Source organism: Perca flavescens, chromosome 19 (genome assembly GCF_004354835.1).
Source record: "Perca flavescens isolate YP-PL-M2 chromosome 19, PFLA_1.0, whole genome shotgun sequence".
Taxonomy (NCBI): Eukaryota; Metazoa; Chordata; class Actinopteri; order Perciformes; family Percidae; genus Perca; species Perca flavescens.
The window spans coordinates 27859006-27878801 of record NC_041349.1 but is presented as its reverse complement, the minus strand read 5'-3'; the positions used below and the strand labels follow the sequence as shown (position 1 = coordinate 27878801).

Here is a 19796-nt window from a genome sequence, read left to right as displayed (position 1 = left end):
TTTCACTTCTGCCACCTAAACAGAGGCAAAAATTGTCAGATGCAGACTGATCTCATGAAGTGGCGTATGTATGACACGCCAATTCGTATGTCATTATTGGCGTGTTATCAAGACGCATACTCGCCTTTTAGCGTGTTTATCAACGCCGTTTGGCCTCCATTGACTTACATTACCTTGCGATTGCGTGTGAATTGACGCCGTAGCGAGTAGTATGAAAGGGCGAAAATCCGTGTAGGGAGGTCGGTTGGGGTGGAGGATGGGTCAAACACAGGACTTTCACCCAGGAGACCGGGGATCGTGTCCTGCGTGTCACATTTCCTAAACCAAACCGTCGCTTTCTTCTCGCGATAACACACCAAGTGGTGATAACACGCCAAGTGGCGCATATGTCCGCTGTAGACATCTTTGGGCAGCTCAAAATGCGTACAGATAAAACGCCACTTGGCTTAAGAAAGTGGGCGTGTATGTTTACGCAAAATCATGATGTCATGTTGTCAGATGTTACTATTTTCAAGTTACATAACACAAGTAAGGTAGGAATTTGGCGTAGACAGCATTACTAATCTTAAAAACCTATTTTCAGAGAACGAATGTGCGATATTCCCGCAGTAATAGAACTTTTGCTCCACTGATTTGCCGGATTCATTCAGAGACTGAGGGAAAAGGACACAAAGTTCTTTTAAAACCTAAAAGATTCGGGGCTCAGCCTTCTTTCAGCTGCGCTTCATTTCCGCCTCTACGAGTCGCGCAAACCCGCTCGGATCCCAAACTCGTCACTGCTCACCTGCGTGACACTGTCCCTCATGGTGGGCGAGCGCTGTTTGCGGGTGGTGGTCGTGGCCATGGTGGTGGTCGTCTCCATGATGGTGGTGGACATGTCGGCCAGCGGGGTGGTGGAGGTGGTGTCGGTAGTGAGCACCGAGGGCACGTCGCCCACCAGCCGCAGGTTGCCCTGGGTCTGGACGTTGGGGTCGCCCTCGGCCGCCAGTTTGAGCACCTGCAGGCCGTTGTAGTACAGGCCCGAGATCTGGCCCTGGAAGTGGCGCCCCTTATCTCCACCGCCACCAATTTTAATGAACGCCTGGCTGTTGAAGATGGTCAACTGGCGACCTGATGACGTGAGCGATAAGGAGGATGAAGAAATGACGGAGAGATAGAGAGAGGGAGGAAGTGTAAAGGAGGAGAGAAACCATGGACAGAGGGAAAGAAAAGAGAGAGAAAGGGCAAAGAATACTAATCAGTCAAGATCTCGGGGTTAGCTTGCACGTGAATCACAAAGTAACACATGGGCACAAAACTGGGACATAGAGGGACCGGTTCAATCACATGGGATTTCCTGGGCAACACTTTAGGGAGATTGGACCCTGGTTTTGCTGCCGCCGCAGCCATTACGGAGCTGGGCACGCGCCGCTTTCTCAGAAAAGGCCGTCTGAATGTGGCAGTCGTATAAATTGCGGGGGCAGTTGCGGCTTGACCCTGAGACTGAAGGTTCACTGCGAAATGCATCTAATTTGCCCCGAGATGGAATATATTAGAACAATGCTGGGTCTGTGTCATTGACCTGCGATGCACCTGAGCTTCACGATGATAAAGTGCCTCTGCCAGCGGGGAAAAAAATGTCGCCCCCGCTCTGCTATCCAAAGCAGGAAAATAAGATCCTCATTGGAAGGAAATGTTTAATTCAGCAGGGGCTCTCCCTCTCTGTGGTCATTACCATTCATCTGGATGGATGGATTGATTAGAGGGAGGAGAAGGTCGACCATTTAACCAGGGTCCAATACTAATGTGCTACCAGGACTTGCGGTGAAGGGCTTGGAGTGGGGGCGGTCTAACACGGGTGTCGTTTTTCTGCCTGTATTTTCGTAAGCTGATGGTTATATTTTTTTCATTTTTCTGTCCCACATTTGCATCCCCCGGCGCTTCTTGGGGACATCCCACCATGGACTGTCTTTGACCCGTGTTATGAGTCATAAGAGAGAAGATGGAGAGGGGAGGGGAGTATTATTGCGGGATACCGTTGGATGGAAGTGGGTTAAAAACAGACCCGATGAGGTAATTACTCAGAGGAGAAAGATGGGAGAAGGCAAGGAGATTTTATGGCTAAATCAATCGGTGTAAGGAAAGAGGGAGCGTGTTTGTTTGTGAAAGGGATACTACGGTAATGTGTGCATCTGAGAGCAAAATGTAGACTCTAGAGACGCCGTGGTACGGACCTCAGAAACGAGAGACCCCTCTGGCCTGATGGGAGTTGTGTATGCAGTTTGGACTACGGCTACGTACGTACATTTAAACCTCGTGCAGACTTGCCGACAGCATCTCTTCGAACTCCATGCGTGTTTGAAATTATGAATGCCAACTTTTGCCTTCTAACAGGCTTAAGAACATCTTATCTTAGCATTGCGTCTATGCTGTTGCTAAACCCAAATGAGATTAAGATCTGGATCCGAGAATATCAAATTTCAGTGTAAACTGACAATAAAGTTGTATCCTATCATATGTCTTTTTCCTGAAACTGGCTTCTTTGCCTTTAGTTAGTGTCTAATGATGACGAATGAATCCTCAAGATATCTTTCGAATGTTGCTATTGTTTTCCCTGTGGGATTGCAAGCCGGTAAAGACAGCCTTCTACTCATCAGCGTGGAGACACCAGGGACGGGCCTGGGTCCCATTTGTTTTCAATTAAAAGAGACGAAAGGGTACTTCATCACTGTAATTATGATTGACTGTCCGTCTATATGGGTGCGCTCGTTCGTACGTGTGTGTAACACCCAGGTGGGTGGGGCTATCGGACAAATAATGTCGATTAATGCACATGCGTGTGTGTGTGTGTGTGGGTGGGTGTAAAACCACATGTTCAGTGTATGGGAATCTGTAAGTTTTAAGTGCTAGAGAGATACCTCTATTCCACCGAGATGGGCCATTACATGTGTCATCCCATTATCAGATCATTAGGCCCGCTAGGGATCCACAAGGGACCCGGCTTCCGTCCCCTAACTTCATAACGATGAGACTTAATGTCTGGCATATGCACTGTTGACATAATGGCTGAGTCGCACTCTATTATCTCATTACTAAGCATGTTTGGTGTGGGAGTGACAATGGGGGGGAGAGGAGGAAATGGGAAAGCATGGTGAGGGACAGACTGTCAAATTGTGGACATCAGCGAGGAAAATACAGGAGGAATACCATGCGTGTGTACATACAGGGAACCTTGAAACATCAAAAAATATCACATGAACAGTCTCAACCCCCCGCCCCCCCCCATTTCACTCTTCCAGTGTCCTTGTCAAGAGGACACATGCACACACAGCCACACGTCTGCCCAGAGGGTCTCCCATTTCAATCAGCCCCAGTCGGCCCCCACTCTCCAGTAAAGGCTTGTTTGAATGCTGAGGCGCTGAGGTCACACGTTGTCATCTGTATTCCCCAATGTTACCCATCCTCTTGCTTTACCAAACTGCTCCAGTTCCTTTAAAAAATGCACCAACTCCACGTCCGAAGATGATCTGTTCAGATGGGGCAGTTTACTCCTGGGGAGTAATTGGTGTCACAGTTACACTGCGAGCCGGTGACACAGGCATAAGTAAGCCATATTGACAAGCGGCTTATGATTATGATGCAGAGTGGGGGGGTTAGTTCGAAAGTCGGTGTCCAAGAATCCGTTGGGTGACCTATTTCATACTGCATTGCAACTGCAGCGTGCCACAAAGTCCTCCTCCGTTGACAAAAATTGCAGGAAGGCGAGCCTGGAGCACGGGGGGAGAGCGCTGTGACGGCCATTTGTGCGTTCACCCCGTCTGAGACGGAGCAAAAAAAAAAAGAAAGAAAGAAGAAAGGTGCCCTCTAGACTAGATGAAGGGAAATCAGTGTTTGTTTCTTTGGAGCTGTCTGGCCAGGATGAGACTCTAACAGGGCTTGATGAAGTTATTGTTTCAGGGCCTGCCGGGTCAAATCAAAAGTGACTTGTGGTTTTAGAGCCAATTTGGGCAATGGGAAGGGAGGGGGGGAGGGGGGGGGATGGAGTGCTGGGTATTGTAGAACCAGAAGCCTCTGAATGACAAGCAATCCCAGCACCTAATATGACAGAGCTGGATGTGGCGGCACTGCGGAGGAGAGGGGGTGTGCGTGCGTGTATATAATAACTTATGAAATATGTCTGTGAAATGACCTTTATGTGTGTGATATTTGGCCTTTTCAAGTAGTGCAACATTTATTTACATACGCCATTCCCTGGTGTGTGTCTGTATGTGGGTTTCGACAGCGCACAGGGTTGGCAAATTGATGGGCTTTTAATGGGCACAGGCTTTGGATGGGACGATTCAAACATATTCAGGTACTCTGTGTATGAAATGGATGACAAAGCATAATAATAATAGAAAAAAAAAACTATTAATTGCAAGGCTGTCATTGTTCGTCACATTTAAACTAACAGCCATGCTAGCTTCTCTGAGAGGCTGCACTTAGGCATAGTGGTGCTTCGAGCTAAATGCTAACGTCATCAATGACAATGCTAACAGGCTGACAATTAGCTGTTCAAATGTGTACTATGTATCTATCCATCCATCCATCCATCTTTCTATCCACCCATCCTCAGAGATAAATCTGTGAGAGGTTAGAGAGGTTACTTCTTCTCTTTTTGTTCTGTACATCCTCCTCTTAACTCTTATTTTATTTAAAGCCATATAGTATCCTATATAAAATCCATGGGGGGAATATGGAATGCACAAAGTAGCACACAGTGGCCCTCAAATTTGTCACAACACCAAAAGCGGAGTAAAAATAACTCTGGATGATGAAGGGATATGCATAGAAACATGCAAAGCAAAAGAAGAAGAAGAAGTGGAGGGGCGGCCTAAGGAGGACTGAGCAGTCTAACATATGTTGTTTCTTCTAGGCTCGTGGATCCTCCCTGTAGGACTAGAAACGGTGCTTTGCTCCTGGGAAAACACAGTACCCCGGCTAGGAGCCGTCCACTCACTACTGCTTAGAAAGGGCGTCTGGGTAAAAGAAGAGGATTTCTAAAGGCATTATCAACCGCAGTAGCACCCGCCTTTGGTTGGAACACCCGGGGGGGGGGGTTCTTAGTGGCTGATAGCCTAGCAGCTGCCGATGAGGCCACTGAGAAGCGTTCAGATAAACAGTAAATCATCACTCATTAGAGAAACCGATCTGTAACATGGCATTTACTTCATTTGGAACTGGCCGTTGGGCAGCTCCTGAGTTATCGAATGCATGAGAGAGAGGAAAGTAGAGGTTGGACAGGGACTGAGAGAATGGGGACATGAGAGATGACAGGGGCAAGGGAGGATGACAGACGAGTAGGGCAGAGAAAGAGCGAGCCTGCATGAGGATAGAATGTCAAAGAGACGGAGCGAGGGCACGGAGGGAGGGACGGAGGGAGCGGATGACAGGCCTGATAAAAAGAACAAGAGGAATCGTGCAGTTAAAGACGGTGGCTGAGGAAGAGAAAGACGTACCGTAACACACGGGAGTGAGATGGTAAGAAAAAAAGAGAAGGGACGGCAATGGCAAAAGAAATGAGGTAGAGGAACGTGTGCCCCATGTAGAGGACGCTGAGTCACCTCCAGCTTCCCTGCACTCTTTTTCAGGTGCAGTCAGCTAATCACATGGCTAAGTCATGTATGTACCTGAGGCCATAGCTTCCTGTATCGCTGCGTCCCTTTTTCAGTGACCAGAAAAGATGCTCATATAGAGGAAAGTATAGAGGGTATGCATTTACACAGAGAAGCGGAAAGAACACTGAAATGCTACCATGCGCAGCTGGACTTGCTGTAAAGCACAGAATCTAAATTATAGTAATTGCGTTACTGAAAAAAAAGAAAGAAATCCCATTTAAAGAAATGCAAAGTTAAGCTTTGATCATTTTCTTTAGGATGAAACTGAATCGCTTTGCAAAGCATTGTGGGATAGCAGCTGACAAAAAAGAAAAGACTGAGAAAAAAAAAGAGAAGGGTCCAAAGTTGGTTTTTATTACTTTGTACAAATGAGGGGGGAAAATTACCTAAAAAGCTCTGTAGTGATTTGTCAAAAACGGACAACTTCCAGCGGGTAATGCCGGATCATTACCCGCAATTAAGGTGTGCTCGCTTAAGGTTTTATCTGCGAATAAAGTTAGATAATTTAGACTAGGGGCTTTCTTGCTCAGTCGGACTTCGACCCAATGGTACCAATGTTCCCAGATCCGAGCAATTCCCTTTGGTGAGTGCAATGTTATCATGGCAGACAGAAAGGCGAAGAAGATGAAAGTTGCTATAAACCAGACACTGAGTTTCTGTAGGTAATGCAAAAGTGGGCCTGAGGATTTTTCTAACGAAAGACCACAGAGGTTGTATCTGTTGGGTGCAGGTTGCATCACATCTTGTCTTGATGTCAGTTACTAACACTTCTTCCGCCAAAAGTAAACTGCCCTAGTGAGCAGGTATAGCATTTTTTTTTTAAAACATAGAGACGAGATGGCCGGTATGGCTGGTAATTACTAGCTGGGGGAGTGGGCTGGGCTTGGGCCACACTCGACAGGCTAATGCACAGATTGCTGGTCAGAGGCTGTGGGATAATGGCTGTGTGTCTGCTACAACCCCCAGAATGGAGGTGGAAAGGATGGGAGGGGGGACTGGGGCTTGCTACTGGCTCTGAGCAGCCGACCTGAAGGAGGCGACTGTCGGAAGGAGAGATGGGGAAGATGATCTAAGTGTACCCATCCCCAGTGGAGGGATATATGAAAAGGACTGCAGCTGGAGAGAGAGCAGTGTCTCTCTCGCTCCACCGCCGTCATCGCGCCTCTCTCATCCTCCTTCTACTCCTGTTATCTCGCAGAGAGGAGGGATGCCATATGGTTGCAAAAGGAGCTTCTCTCTCAAACGTTTTCTCTTAGCTGAGCTGCAGGGTGGGAGGGACGGCCCAGAATTCACCTCAGTCAATCCACTGCTTTGTGATGTGCGGAACTGAGAGTTGGGACTGTTTGCGCGCGCAGTCTTTATGGGTTTGTGTTCACAAATCCTCCATGCGCCTGTAGAATTTCGAGTATCCGTATCAACAAACAAGGACTCCCCCCCCTATTTTCCATTTTCTTCTCTACAGAAAAAAAAGACAAAAAAGAATAAGGTGGGAGAAAGTCAAAGGAGACTGGAGCAGAATGGGGGTGGGGGGTGGGATGCTGACAAAGTCGATTATGAATTGTTCCCAAGTTATCTCCTCGGCGCAAGGCTCTCTTTGGTAATTAAGAGCATTTTGCTTTTTTTTTGTCCTCAGAAGTTGGGCTGCTTTGGGTAGAACACATGAATTAATTGTGTTTGACAATGGAGATGGAGCATGAAGCCAGACTGAAAGCCTTGCGAGGCAGCATGGCACCCTGAGGTCCTTAAAGGCAGCCGAGGGTGCCGCCGAGACGGTGGATCCGCTCTACAGGACTCTACAAACAGTAGACTGGATTTAATCAGATGTGGCTCTATCTCTGATCCTATATCTGTACGTAGATCTTAAGAAGGCGACAGTGTCGAGGCAGAGACACAGAGAGAGATGGCACGCTGGTTAGCTGGGAACAATTGTCTCTCCACTCCAGCTGTGACTGTGCTGTTTTTAGGCCATTTCATGGTAGGGGACCGTGAAATAACAGCAAAGTGTCTCTCCTTTTTTCAGAAGCGCCTTTTTTTTTTGCAGCCACTTTTCTACTCATGAGCAAGCACGTTCAAAATCATACAATTTGCCCCCCTTTACTTCCCTCAAATGTGGCCATAATAGTGCATCGAGATCAAATGAGAACAAGATAGTAACTCAGCAGGATACAAAGCTCCCCGTGGGGGTCTGCTGAAAGACAGACTCAGACGGATTTACTCTCAGTCGACTGCGGCCCCGATGCGAGAAAGAGCATCTCTGAAATCAAGCTGGGATCAGGAATAGCAGATCTGGACCAATGCCTGGCCTGGAGATGCTGATTTGGGCTCTGGCCTCACACCAAGTGGAGGACTTGATTGCCTTTGATTAGGGAAGAGGGAAGCTCACAGCAGACCATTAAACATCGAACATTAAACCTGCTTCTCTGGCTCCGCTACAGCTTTTAGGGCACAGAGACCCCGTGTTGTAGTATGGATCGCCATGCCTCTGGAGAGCTCCAGAGGGCTAGACTCCTCGCCGGAAGAAGATATAAAGCTCAGATTCTTCGGGGAGCTTTATTGGCTTCCTTGCTCATCTGCTAAAGGGAACAACTGAGGGGGAAATCATTCTTGCTACTTATTTGTAATCTTTATTTTTTTTTTTAGTGGATCTCCCTGATGAGATCAGGAAGCAGCAACACATTAATGCTGTTTCTGAAGACGTAGAGAAATGCTTGCCAAGTTTTTAGTGAGGGCATTGACGGTCAAGGGAAAATAAAGAAAAAAAAAGGGGATAAAGGAGAGAGTGGAAGTAAGGGCAGGAGCAGAGCAGAAAACCTGCAATGACAGATCCATCAAGGCGAGAGAAAGACGCAAGGAAAAAAAAAAGGGGACCCAAGTTTTGGCTCGGATGGAGCTGTTGAAAACTTTTGGCACACTGATTTTTCCCCTCCATTGGGTCCCTGTAATGGCTGCCGTTTTGGATTTAGTCAGAGTCAGGCCCGGAGATGCTCGCTCTGATCTGCCTCACACGGCGGTAGGGTAGCCGCGATGGGTTGAGGGGCTCTCAGAATGAGGCGCAGTGGCGCGGCGCCACGGCACAGCTCGGCTCCGATGACTTCCATTATATCCCAGTGTGACTAAAACACAGATTTGTCAGAGGCGATTACTGCTCCTATTCCGTTCCCGTCCGCACATGAATATTATCTTGAGTACCAATGACATCTGCCCGAGAGATGCGGAGTTTTTCCATGCTCATTGGATCCGACCGAACTGATGAAACATGGAGGCAGAGGGGATCCGCGGGGCTGATTTGTTTTGTGCACTCTGTTGGAGACCCTTTGAGCCGTTCGTGTAATAAAATCAACACATATTGAAGACCAAAAACCCCCACATTGGTAACGCAGCCTGGACATCTATTACAGGATGAATGGCCCAGGCCGTTTACCCCACGACTCATTCAAATGTCCACACACTGTACACCCCTTCACCCTGCGTAGCAAATGACATACACAACAGTACATTCAAAACACGTTCCTTAGTGGTGAAAACAATAAATGTTAAAGGGACCTCAATTTCAAACACGTTTCGTTGAAATGATCCACAGCAGATGCGTCACTTTTGAATTTGGTGTTCAGTTGTTTGCTTTGGTTTTAACCCTCTGAGTTTTGCAATGGCGTGGAGACGGGGGGATGCCAGCTGGAGATTTGTTTCTTTTAGTAAAGAGTTAGAACTTAGTTAGCTTTTTTAGTTCGTTTTTCTTTTTTTTGCCCCAAGCGATCGCCGCGACCTGTCCAAGTTCTTCCAAATACTGACATCCAGGTCCAATTGTGTTCAAATGTTAAACATAATTTATAACAAGGTTATAACTGAGGGCTCTCTGAATTTGTTTCCAGCAGGGCGAAGCTGGAAAGGTGTCCAGAATGGTTTCAATTTTGCAGTGGAAGGTGGGGGAAGTCGTGAGAGAAACCCTCAGTGGTTAGTGTGGGTAGCGTTTGATTTGCTGTTAGGTGGTTAGATTCTGTTTAGAGGTTTCTTAGCTTTAAGTTCTAGCCGCTTCCTTATCAAAGCAACAAACAGCTTTAACCCTTTGAGCTCGGAAATGTCCGCCAATCCCCCTCGAAATCTAGACTAACGTGTCTTGTGTGCAAACGGTATCGTACAAATTTCCAAAACCGCTGTGCCTCTTCAGTCCATGACGTGTGTTTGACATTTCCTTAACGAATCCGATTGAAAATTAACTTCAAAAAAAAAAAAAAAAACCCAGATCAAAGTCCTCGCTCGAGGTTTGATGGGGGGTGGGGGGGATTATTTGTCTATTTCATCTTCCTGCTTTCTTAATGCTCTCATCTAAATGATTGGACGCAGACTCTTCTCAAACGATACAAGAAAGAGAATAATGCATTCCTTTTCAAGCTCGGTCTCTTTAGACTTTCATGACATGCACAAATTATATTTTAAGTGGATAAGTCATTTTTTATTGAGCCAGTTATTCAACTCAACTTTCATCTCCCAAGCCTTTTCTGATTCCTATTTGTGTCTTAACTACCCTCAGCAAGAAGTGCAATCCCCTCCGACGTACCGGAGGAGAGCGGCGATGAATGCAAGGATTGTTTTGTTTCCATGAAATAAATATGCAGGCGCTTCATTTAGCTTGTTTGTCTGACGCATGAATACTTCATTTTGCTCTCAGAGACAGACTTTATCTTCTGAATCCGTCACCGCATGTGTTGTGGTTCACAATGCCGTTTCCAAACGATTGGCTAAAGCTTGAAGCTCTAAATGCCTGATAATCTCAATACATCTCTTATGGAAAAGAGAAAAGATAACGCAAACCGTATCGGCAAGACTGAGAGCTTTGGACGTTTTGATCATCTACACCAAAACAACTTCCGTTGAGATGGATTCTCATCCTATACTGTGGGGTTTATTCTGCTAAATGCTACTGTGTGTGCTCTCGTTGGAAACTACCAGACTATATGTCTGCAATGCTTTCACTGCACCACAGAAACTATTTTAAGACTCGGCTCTATTTGGCTGTCTTTCTGATTTATATATATATTTTTAGAATCAACCACCTTCAGCAGCACAAACACACGGCACAAGACAAAGACAAAGAGGTTGGGACATTTGGCACTCAAAGGGTTAAAGGATCGCCACTTTGACGGGACCACATTCGACACTCACGTCACTAGTTATGCGCAACGTCGGGTGCAAAATGTGCGCCCACATGCTGCAAATGAATGTAGACTGATTACTGACCAAACACTTCAACAGTCCCTTTAACTTTTAGTGACTTTCATGGAGGGGGGGGGATTCATTTTTTTTTTTTTTTTTGGAAATCCAGTAAGAGTTGTTGGTTTTCATGAGAAAATTCACATTCAGCCAAAAAAAGACACAGGAAAGAAGCAAACGGAATCAATAGGCTATTTACATGTAGTAAGGTTATTAGGGGGTTATGTCGGGTTATTTGGGGGTTAATTCTCTGAAGAGATGCAGCCCCAGCTTAAGGTGCTTTGGATATTGGTCCCCAATGCTAGAGAATGGCATTATTATTATTGAAAACTATACACCGCCATTTTCATTGCCAATTGTTACACAGTGAACTGCCACAACTGGGCAAGCGGGGTTGTAAAATGATGGCAAATAGTATACGATAAAACGACAATGTATCTTCCAATAATGTTGGGTTAGTTTTCAGATACCAATCGAGATAAGGAACACTGAATGAAATGAGTTACGAAATACCAGCCAATTATTATTATGGCATGTTAAATCGGCGGTGGGTTATAGGGGACCTACAGTTCTGCGAAAGAGCCAAATCACATTCACCCCTGTTGGCACTGCACCTCCTCCAGAGTGGTGGTTAACGGTAGGTTAGGCGGTTAGATCATTAGTGGAGTTAAAGGGATTTTATTACCTTTGTCGAGTAGCCACTCGTCAACTACCCGACCAAGTCGGTATGGGATTCTTTGTCTAGCAATAGCCAGGCGCTCATTATCAAAGTTCCCTTTAAGAAATTTGGAGAAGACAAATTAGGAGAGGTTACAAAGAAATCTGGAAGTTGAAAGGTTAGAAGGTTAGAAGGGCAACATGGCAAACGTTTAGCAAAGTTATGTACTTTAAATCAGCTTTAGTTCGGACAGGAAGAACTTGAGGATGTTTTTTTTTGGGCTGGGTTGTTAGGTTAGACAAGTTAACAGCATTCTAGTTACCTTGAGTTTAAGTGCTTTTTTTTTTTTTTTTTTTGTACTGACAAGTTAAACAGATTTATGAATTATTTAGATATAGTATGATTACAGTTGTATAAACTCATGATAGCTGTCCGCAAAGTGAATACACTTTAGAAATGCATTAGCAGTAGTGAGGAAAGTTAAGCTAGAATCACACACAGAACCAGCGATCATTGAACAACAGCATTACAACACTGTGAATGAATAAAGCAGGAAAGAAGGTCACCAATAAAGCATTGTTATTTCACATGAGCATTAGATAATCACACAGCGCTAAAACACATTTCATGGTTGTTTCAACGAAGACATGTTTTAGTTCCCATTGCACACAGAGAGTTTGCGATTAGAAAAATCATCACCTCCCAAATCTGACAACAGGATGGCATTCTGCTCGGGGAGCGTCACTTCACTTTGAATCCTCTACTTCAACTAAAGCGGGAAGGATTTAGTGAAACCGTTGGCAGTGTTTTTCTTCAGCCCCCCCCATCCCCCCATCTGCATTAATTGAGCACTTCTCAGTGGCACTTGGCAATTAGCATCACTTCATCAGCGTGTCAAAGAAGTTCCATCGTCGCTGTGCAAACTTATTATCCCTCACTTCACTTCAATCAACCTCTGGGTCACGCTGCGCACGCCTCCGGCACTGTCAATAAGACGGAGCTGGAATTAGGGGAGATGAGGGCCGATGGTGGCCAGGCTGGGGGCTTGGTGAAGTCTAAAGTGGTGGCAATGTCAGAGGCTTAATTAGGATTCATTGTCTATGTCAAACGGCAATCTTTCGCAGATTATAGGCTATGCTAGCACAGTGATTCTTAAAAAATGGGGCCAGGGAATCCCCAGGCGTCCTGTTCTGGGGAGTTCCCAGAAAATAAGGAACATGCTATTATTATTACTATAATTTACTGGAAATTATCCAACTTATGAGTGAGAAACTAGATAAAAAAACGTGTAACTTGCTACATACAAGATACAATTTAACTTTAAGGGCTCTAAGTAGCCTACAATGTACTTAATTATCCCCCACTACCCCAAGCACCACAGAACTCCACCAGCAGAGAATCAAGCTACTTATGAGTCCAAAGCCCCTTTCACACACGATCTGCAACCCTGAAATTATCTAGACTTTACCCAGAGGAGCTGTACGTGAGAACGCAAATGTCCTAATCAGTTCGACCAGGCATTTTACAGACTTTACCCTGCCAGCTCCCTAGTACCAAGTCTGTGATATGTCCGTTTGAGCCCATGTGTGAATAGAGCAGGTCATTGTCTGCCGAATTCACAGCGAGAAAGTGGGCGTATTGATAATGTCTCTATCATGCGAGAAAGTGGGCGTATTGATAATGTCTCTATCATGCGAGAAAGTGGGCGTATTGATAATGTCTCTATCATGCGGCTCGCGCAAAACCGGAAGACAACAAACATCCAAGGGTGAAGAAGAAGAGTCATACACACAAAGATGGGAACTTCTGCCAGGCTCTCCTGGGTGAAAGTCCTGTGTTTTACCCTTTACCCATCTACCACCCCAACCAACCAAAAACTCACAAGTAATGTAGGTCAATGGTGGCCGAATAGCGTTAATAAACACACTAAAAAGCGATAATGCGTCTCAATAACACTAATTGGCTTGTCATACATTCGCCACTTTATGAAATCAGTCTGATTACTGAGGGAAAGTATCGAAAAAAGGTACCGTTGGTTACCAGAACCAAATTTAAGGTATCAGTAAAAATGTGAACGGTACCCAACCCTAGTTGTGTACTACATGTGAGAAAGGGAAACTGATTCTGCAGACAAAAATGGCTCAAGTAGCTTCTATTTACTCCTGGCTCTGTTATAATTAGCCACCGTAAGCCAAAAGGAACCAAATACATAATTGCGGTGAAATAGACACTTCTGTGATGAACTGTTGCTGTGATTTCAGCCGTGAATCAACACTGAACTGAACCTCAAAAGTCTCCGACAACACAGCATAAGCAATTTTCAGGCCTAGATGTGAGTCTGGTATGAAATGTTGGCTGATGAAATTGTCTGGAGAGAACCAAGTTAAAGACTGAAGTAAAGTTTGGGACCGAAATCTTAACAGAAAACAGGCAAGCTCGGAAGTACACCCTGCATCCTAACTAGTGTACCCCCCACTGCTGCTGCAGTGATCAAAAATAGACCACCACTCAGTTCTGCAGTACCTACTTCCACTCCCCAGGGGTCTCTCTACCCACGCCTGCCTGCGCAATAATGGCTCACACTGGCCGAGGAGGAGTGCATGTGTGCGTGAGCATACTCTATATGAACAGCAGTTTGTGCATGGGTAAAGAGGGACACTCTGAAAAAGATAAGAACTGAGCGGAGAAAGTGGAATGAAAGACAGCTGGCAGGTGGATGGAGAAGTATATAGAGGACAAGAGTAGGCGGTTCCAATGTACTATACAGTATGACTCAGTGTCATTCATATGCTGCGCATGTAGCTCTCTGTGTTCATATGGCTGAGAACAAGAAATGACAGATTGTGGATGTTTTCATGTTTCTATAATATATAATTGCATATAGTAATGATGTTTTTATTACCTGCAATAATACCTAAATTAACCGTAAGGTGGGGGGGTCTGAAGATTTACAAGGTGGAGCCAAACTGTTCTGAGAACTGTGTTGCAGCATGTTAGTGTGACCAATTACATACATGTGTTCACACTGCACGTAATATTAGCTAGGTACCACTGTGCCTTCTGGAGAGGCAGCGCAGCAATTACAGTGCACCACACACACACACACACACACACACACACAGCCTTATTTCAGAGATGACATGGGCACTCTGCAGCAATCACTGAAGCAGAGAAGGAGAGGCAGATGCTGCCGGTAGCACGGAAAGAAGAGAGGGAGAGGGGGTGAAATGGGTGGTGGTGGTGGGGTTGTGGTTGTTGAGAGAAGGCGATCCAAATAATAACAGAGCGAAGGGAAAATAGTGGGAGGCAGCAGGCCCTTAGTGAGATGAATCAATCCTACGTGAATGTTCTTCTCCTCCTGCTGCTGCTGCATCTGCTATCTCATCCACAAATCTGACTAAACCTCCTCCCTCTTCCAGCTTTCTTGTCGGAATCCCACTGAGGCTCCCAGTAATCCAATGAAGGGTCCATTTTATCATCCAAGTAATAGTTGGTGTGGTGTATCAACTGGAGCTGTGTAGCTGTCCCTCTAGTGGCAGCTGTTAGACACTGCAGTCAGCAAACTACTCAAATGGTTTCCCCCCCCCCCCCTTCCTCTGTGCCTCCTCTTTGGAATGTTTCCTTCCATTTTTGCTTCCGTCACTCTTTCCTTAATTGCCCTACGTCCATTTTGATTTCTTTCTCCCTAATTTCTTCCATGCCTCATTCTCTTCTTGCACCTTGCATCATTTCGTTTTGGTTTTTCAAGCTGGACCCTATTTTCCCCATGCATTGGTGTCTAAGTGACTTATGTGAAAAAGAGTCTTTGAATTTTGTCCGGTGTTGAGCGAGAACTCTGTAACCGGCAGCAGCAAACCGGGCTGCAATATAGTCACATAGGGCAAATTTTGTCAATTTTGTCCACTGAAAGTGCTGTTTTTGGCACGGACTGGATCAGAATGTTATTCTCTGTCTGACAACGTTATGGAAAGATTTGTTCAAAAGAAAAAATACTTTTTGTTGAACCAGAAACAGCTCACCAGACTCCATCTGTAGGGATCCTTTCCATAATGTTGTCAGACACTTTGAACAATAATCTGACCCTGTCTGGTGTGGAAATTGAACGGTGCGCAATTACCCAATAACTTGCAGCTGCCGCCTGCAGCGGTCTCGCTTAATACTGGACCAGTTTCCCATCAGTCACTCAGACACAAAAACATGGTAAAATAGGGTCCAGGTTGAAAGAAAAAAAAAAGTTACCCTTTAACTACCTCCTTCTTGTCTCCCAATTCCCTCCACTTCCATTATTTCTTCTTTAGCCTTTGCTCCTTCCTTCCATCCTCCTACGTACGCCCTACTTCCCCCCGTTCCTTCCTCCACAACACAATTGGCTCTTCTTATACATCCACTCGCCTCCCATTTCTTCCTTCCTTCCTTCCTTGCCTCCTGTTCCTTATTTCTTCCCTTTACCCAAAGTGTCTTCCTTACGTTTTTCCGGCCTCCTCCTTCTCTCACTTGCCACCTTAAATCCCTTCTTTGTTTAAGCACCTTCACTCCATTTTATCCCTCCATCCTTCCTTACTGCCTGGTAACACAGTGAGTTTATTTATATATTGTGACACAGGCACTGTCATCCATTATTACACACAGACACACACACACACATACAGAGTCTGACTAAGTGCATAGTGGGGAAAGTAATAAGAGTGAAGTGTGTACAGTATGTAAATGTGTGTGTATTCTTTGCCTGGCAAACACGAGAGAGAGACAACGTTCTCATCATCCAAATAAAGCGCAGAAATCAACAAACAAAGAGATGGACATGGGGGAAGAAAACCGGGGAAGTGATAGAAAACAATGGAGAGCAGAATGTGCTGCGACGAATGAAAAGTTAGTGGAGCCACAGGAAAAGAATCCCACAAAGTTCCGTTGGACAGGTTTTTGTGTCATCCACGCGGCACTGTCAGAGAATCTTAATTCCTCCGTGCCGTGCATGTTTGTTTGCATCTGTTTGCGCTCTCCGCTCCTTGGAGAAATAAGTCATTCTGAGTGAACCAGTGAAACTTTTCCCCTTGCGCTCTCCCCCCCCCCCAGCTGAAGCCTGCTCTGCATGAGAATGGGGGGGATAGATTAAACAGCCGGGCCCTTGTCTTCTCCCTCACCGCCATCATGGCGCTCGCTCCACTCCCAAGACTATCTCGATGTGAAAAGACGGCAAAACAACGCTTGAAGGACCTGGTGCTCAAGGAAATCTGATATACAAGAGAGAAATAAATTAAAACAGTGGCTCCAAACTGTTGAGCTATATATTCTTCCTTATTGATTCCTTCTTAAATACACAACCTTGACTGATAGAGATCAGTGGCTACAGTACGTTTTCATGCCGAGTAACATTACCTCAGATGCGGCTTTCCATTCATTTTACATGTCAAAGTTAAATTACTAGTCAAGGGGAGAAATTCTTAACAGCTGTACGATGTTTTCTGTGGTAGCCAGCTATTGGTTGCATCATGGGAAATGTAGGATTCCACAATTGATTTTGGTGCTTGTAATGCAAACTTTAAAGAAGGTACTAACTCTGTCCGGGATTGTGATGCACAAAATATGGGATAATAAGTTCTTTCTGTTTCAGGTTTTTGGAGGAACCATGTCACCTGACGCGCCAGATGGTTGGTTTGTACACAGCACCTCATCTGAGAAGCCGTCGTGGAGACATAATGCATCGCGTCATACTCTACAAGATGGAGTCTCACGTGATAACCTGAGACTCAAGCTGCCGTGCATGGTAAGAAAACATGGCCCCAAAGCCTTTAATAGATTACTTCACATTTCAGACTTTCTCAGTCTTGCTTGTTTTTAGATGACAGAAGGAGACACTATCAGTATTTTGTAACGTAGCTGTATTTCTTCTATTCACCAGGCATACTGTGGACATATGGGCCAAACGCTTGTGTATTCTAATTACAAGGTGCATATAAATAGTTGATCTAAAATGAAATGTAAGCCAAAACATCATGGTCCAGACTCCACCATCTGGACCTCCTGAGGCTCAGAACGCCCCCGAAACACTTGTGGTTTCTCCACTCTTGGAGCCAGAAACCCATGTGTCCTCCTCCTGCGCCCCGTGTTTGGCGCCTGGAGCATCGGCTGGATTAACAGCCGTGATGGGACCCTTCCTGGGTAGGTTTCACAGCTGGGGTGCTAGGGGCGGGGCAAGGGCACACAGACTGACTGGCACCTCGGGGAGACACGAAGCGGAGAGGTGGAGGACGGCCGCAAGTCCCGCCCGCCGCGTACAGTCTGTTTCTGTCAGTCTGGGAGCGCTACATTTTAGCATTCGGTACATGTGTGTGCGTCTGTGTTAGTACACGCCAGTGTGTGTGTGTGTGTGTGTGTGTTTGTGTGTGTGGAGACTCTCCGAGGAGCCAACTGTATATCGTGTAGCTCTGCAGGCAGCCAGATGCCCTTGTACAGGACACCCACATCGAAAATCCATCCACAAGAATGGAGATTACATTGGAGACGATTGGCCACCGGCCATCCAGCTCTCCCTCCCTCTCACAGTAACATATCTCTCTCTCTCTCTCTCTCTCTCTCTCTCTCTCTCTCTCTCTCTAGCTAGCCCCATTCTGATTTTCATTTGGTAACTTTAGATGGATTGCTCTCATATATACTGGATGTTTTGGAGCAGAAGGGGAGAAAAAGCCACTGCCCTATGCACTGTAACCCTGTGCTACGAAATGCATTCCCTGCAGAAATATCCATCTCATCAACCAATTTATGTCTTCTAACAATCTTATTTTCTTAAAACAAGTGAAGAAATCTGATGGATGGATGGACAACCGGGTTCAATCATTTTTTTGTTTCTACTTTCATTGTTCGTACATTTATTTTACTTATCTGTGCAATATATTTATTATCATTTATCACATCATAGTTTTTTATTAAGCACCGCGGGTAGGGGCATTTGCAATTTTGTTGTATTTACTGTAATATAAAGACAATAAAGGCTTCTCTTATCCTTTCTTCTAGGGTGTCAGTAAGGTGCCAGAATAAGAAAGATTGCTGCGACAAAATCAAGCAAAATAATACGTTTTAGAATATTGGTGCACAGCCAGATCTGTTTTAAAAGACTTTAAGGGTTCAAAATTGGATAAAAGTGACATGAAAAGAGGACATTTTTACGCAGTTCATCTTTTTCTTTTTGAGCTAAAGATTGCAGTCAAGTTTTCTTCATGCGAGACGCGCGGGGTAAGAAAGCGATCTACCTACCCACCCCGCGCCTTTTGTTCAGTGTAAATACATCACCCGCCAATTGTGTCGGCATGCTTTTGAAACAAATGACATCTCACTGTTTTTAACTGCTTGCTCATCTTTCGTCTTTTCGTCATTTTTTGCATCAGGTATCAATCCATCACGCTCGTTTTTATACTTTTCCCCGCTCTCTTCTCGCTTTTTCGACAGGAATACACACACTCATGTGGAAATCAAAGTTGTCACTTCTCTAATTACCTAAAGCAATCTTTTCCCTCTCCTGCTTTGCGCTACTTAGCTGTGTCTCCTTCTCCCTCTCGCTCTCTCTCTCTCTCTCTCTCCTCATCATTACTTCCTTCACTAGTTCTCTGTTCTCGCTCCCTCTCCATCATCCCATAGCCACAGGCCAATAATTGGCGATACCATCCAACTGCGCGAGATCCAATCAGAAGGAGCCGCGGAGCTCCAGAGGCCCAATAAGAACCCTGCAGAAAGAGGGGGAACTGTCGTCGATGACAAGTGACTCAGCTGGCCGACCTCAATTAACTCTCGGCAGACTTTTTTTTTTGCTGTACTTTCCTGAATATAACGATGAGTAAAATACAAAACTATGACAAATGTCAGTTGTGCATTGTATCCCATCAATGGCCTGAGGACTAGCAGTTTATTTTTCCCCTTGGGGCCATTATTAGACTGCAATGTGACTTTAGACACTCCATCAGTAACTCGTAGAAATAATGAACATAACAGATTAAGGAAAAAGAATCACTGAGCTGAACAGTAATTCACAGGTTCCAATTTAGGATTGTTTCAAAAGTTACTATTCCAATAGAATCGTTTATTTATTGGAATCGTTTGGAATCGCTTTGAATCTGATCATCGGTTCCAAATTTAACATGGGCAAATTTGGGTTTCCATGGCGGCCGCCGTACTTCCGGGTGCTTGTTGTGTTCCAGCCATGGAGCACATTGAGTGGCACTCTAACTTGTGGCTTTATTTTACATTGAAAAAGCCCGGTAAACTGTCAATCACCACTGAAAACATATGTAAAATGTGTGAAA

At 45.3% G+C, this 19796-nt stretch overlaps 1 protein-coding gene across 2 annotated transcripts in view; it reads right to left on the bottom strand.

The window, feature by feature from the left end:
- nrxn2b (neurexin 2b) overlaps positions 1 to 19796 on the bottom strand; it is a 760536-nt gene that overhangs the window by 27240 nt on the left and 713500 nt on the right. For both annotated transcript variants that reach the window (XM_028564156.1, XM_028564158.1), the window contains 2 exons: positions 11530 to 11619; positions 785 to 1110 (listed from right to left, as the gene is read on the bottom strand). In XM_028564156.1, the coding sequence (XP_028419957.1) occupies positions 785 to 1110; positions 11530 to 11619 (416 nt within the window). The remainder of the gene's footprint in view (positions 1 to 784; positions 1111 to 11529; positions 11620 to 19796) is intronic.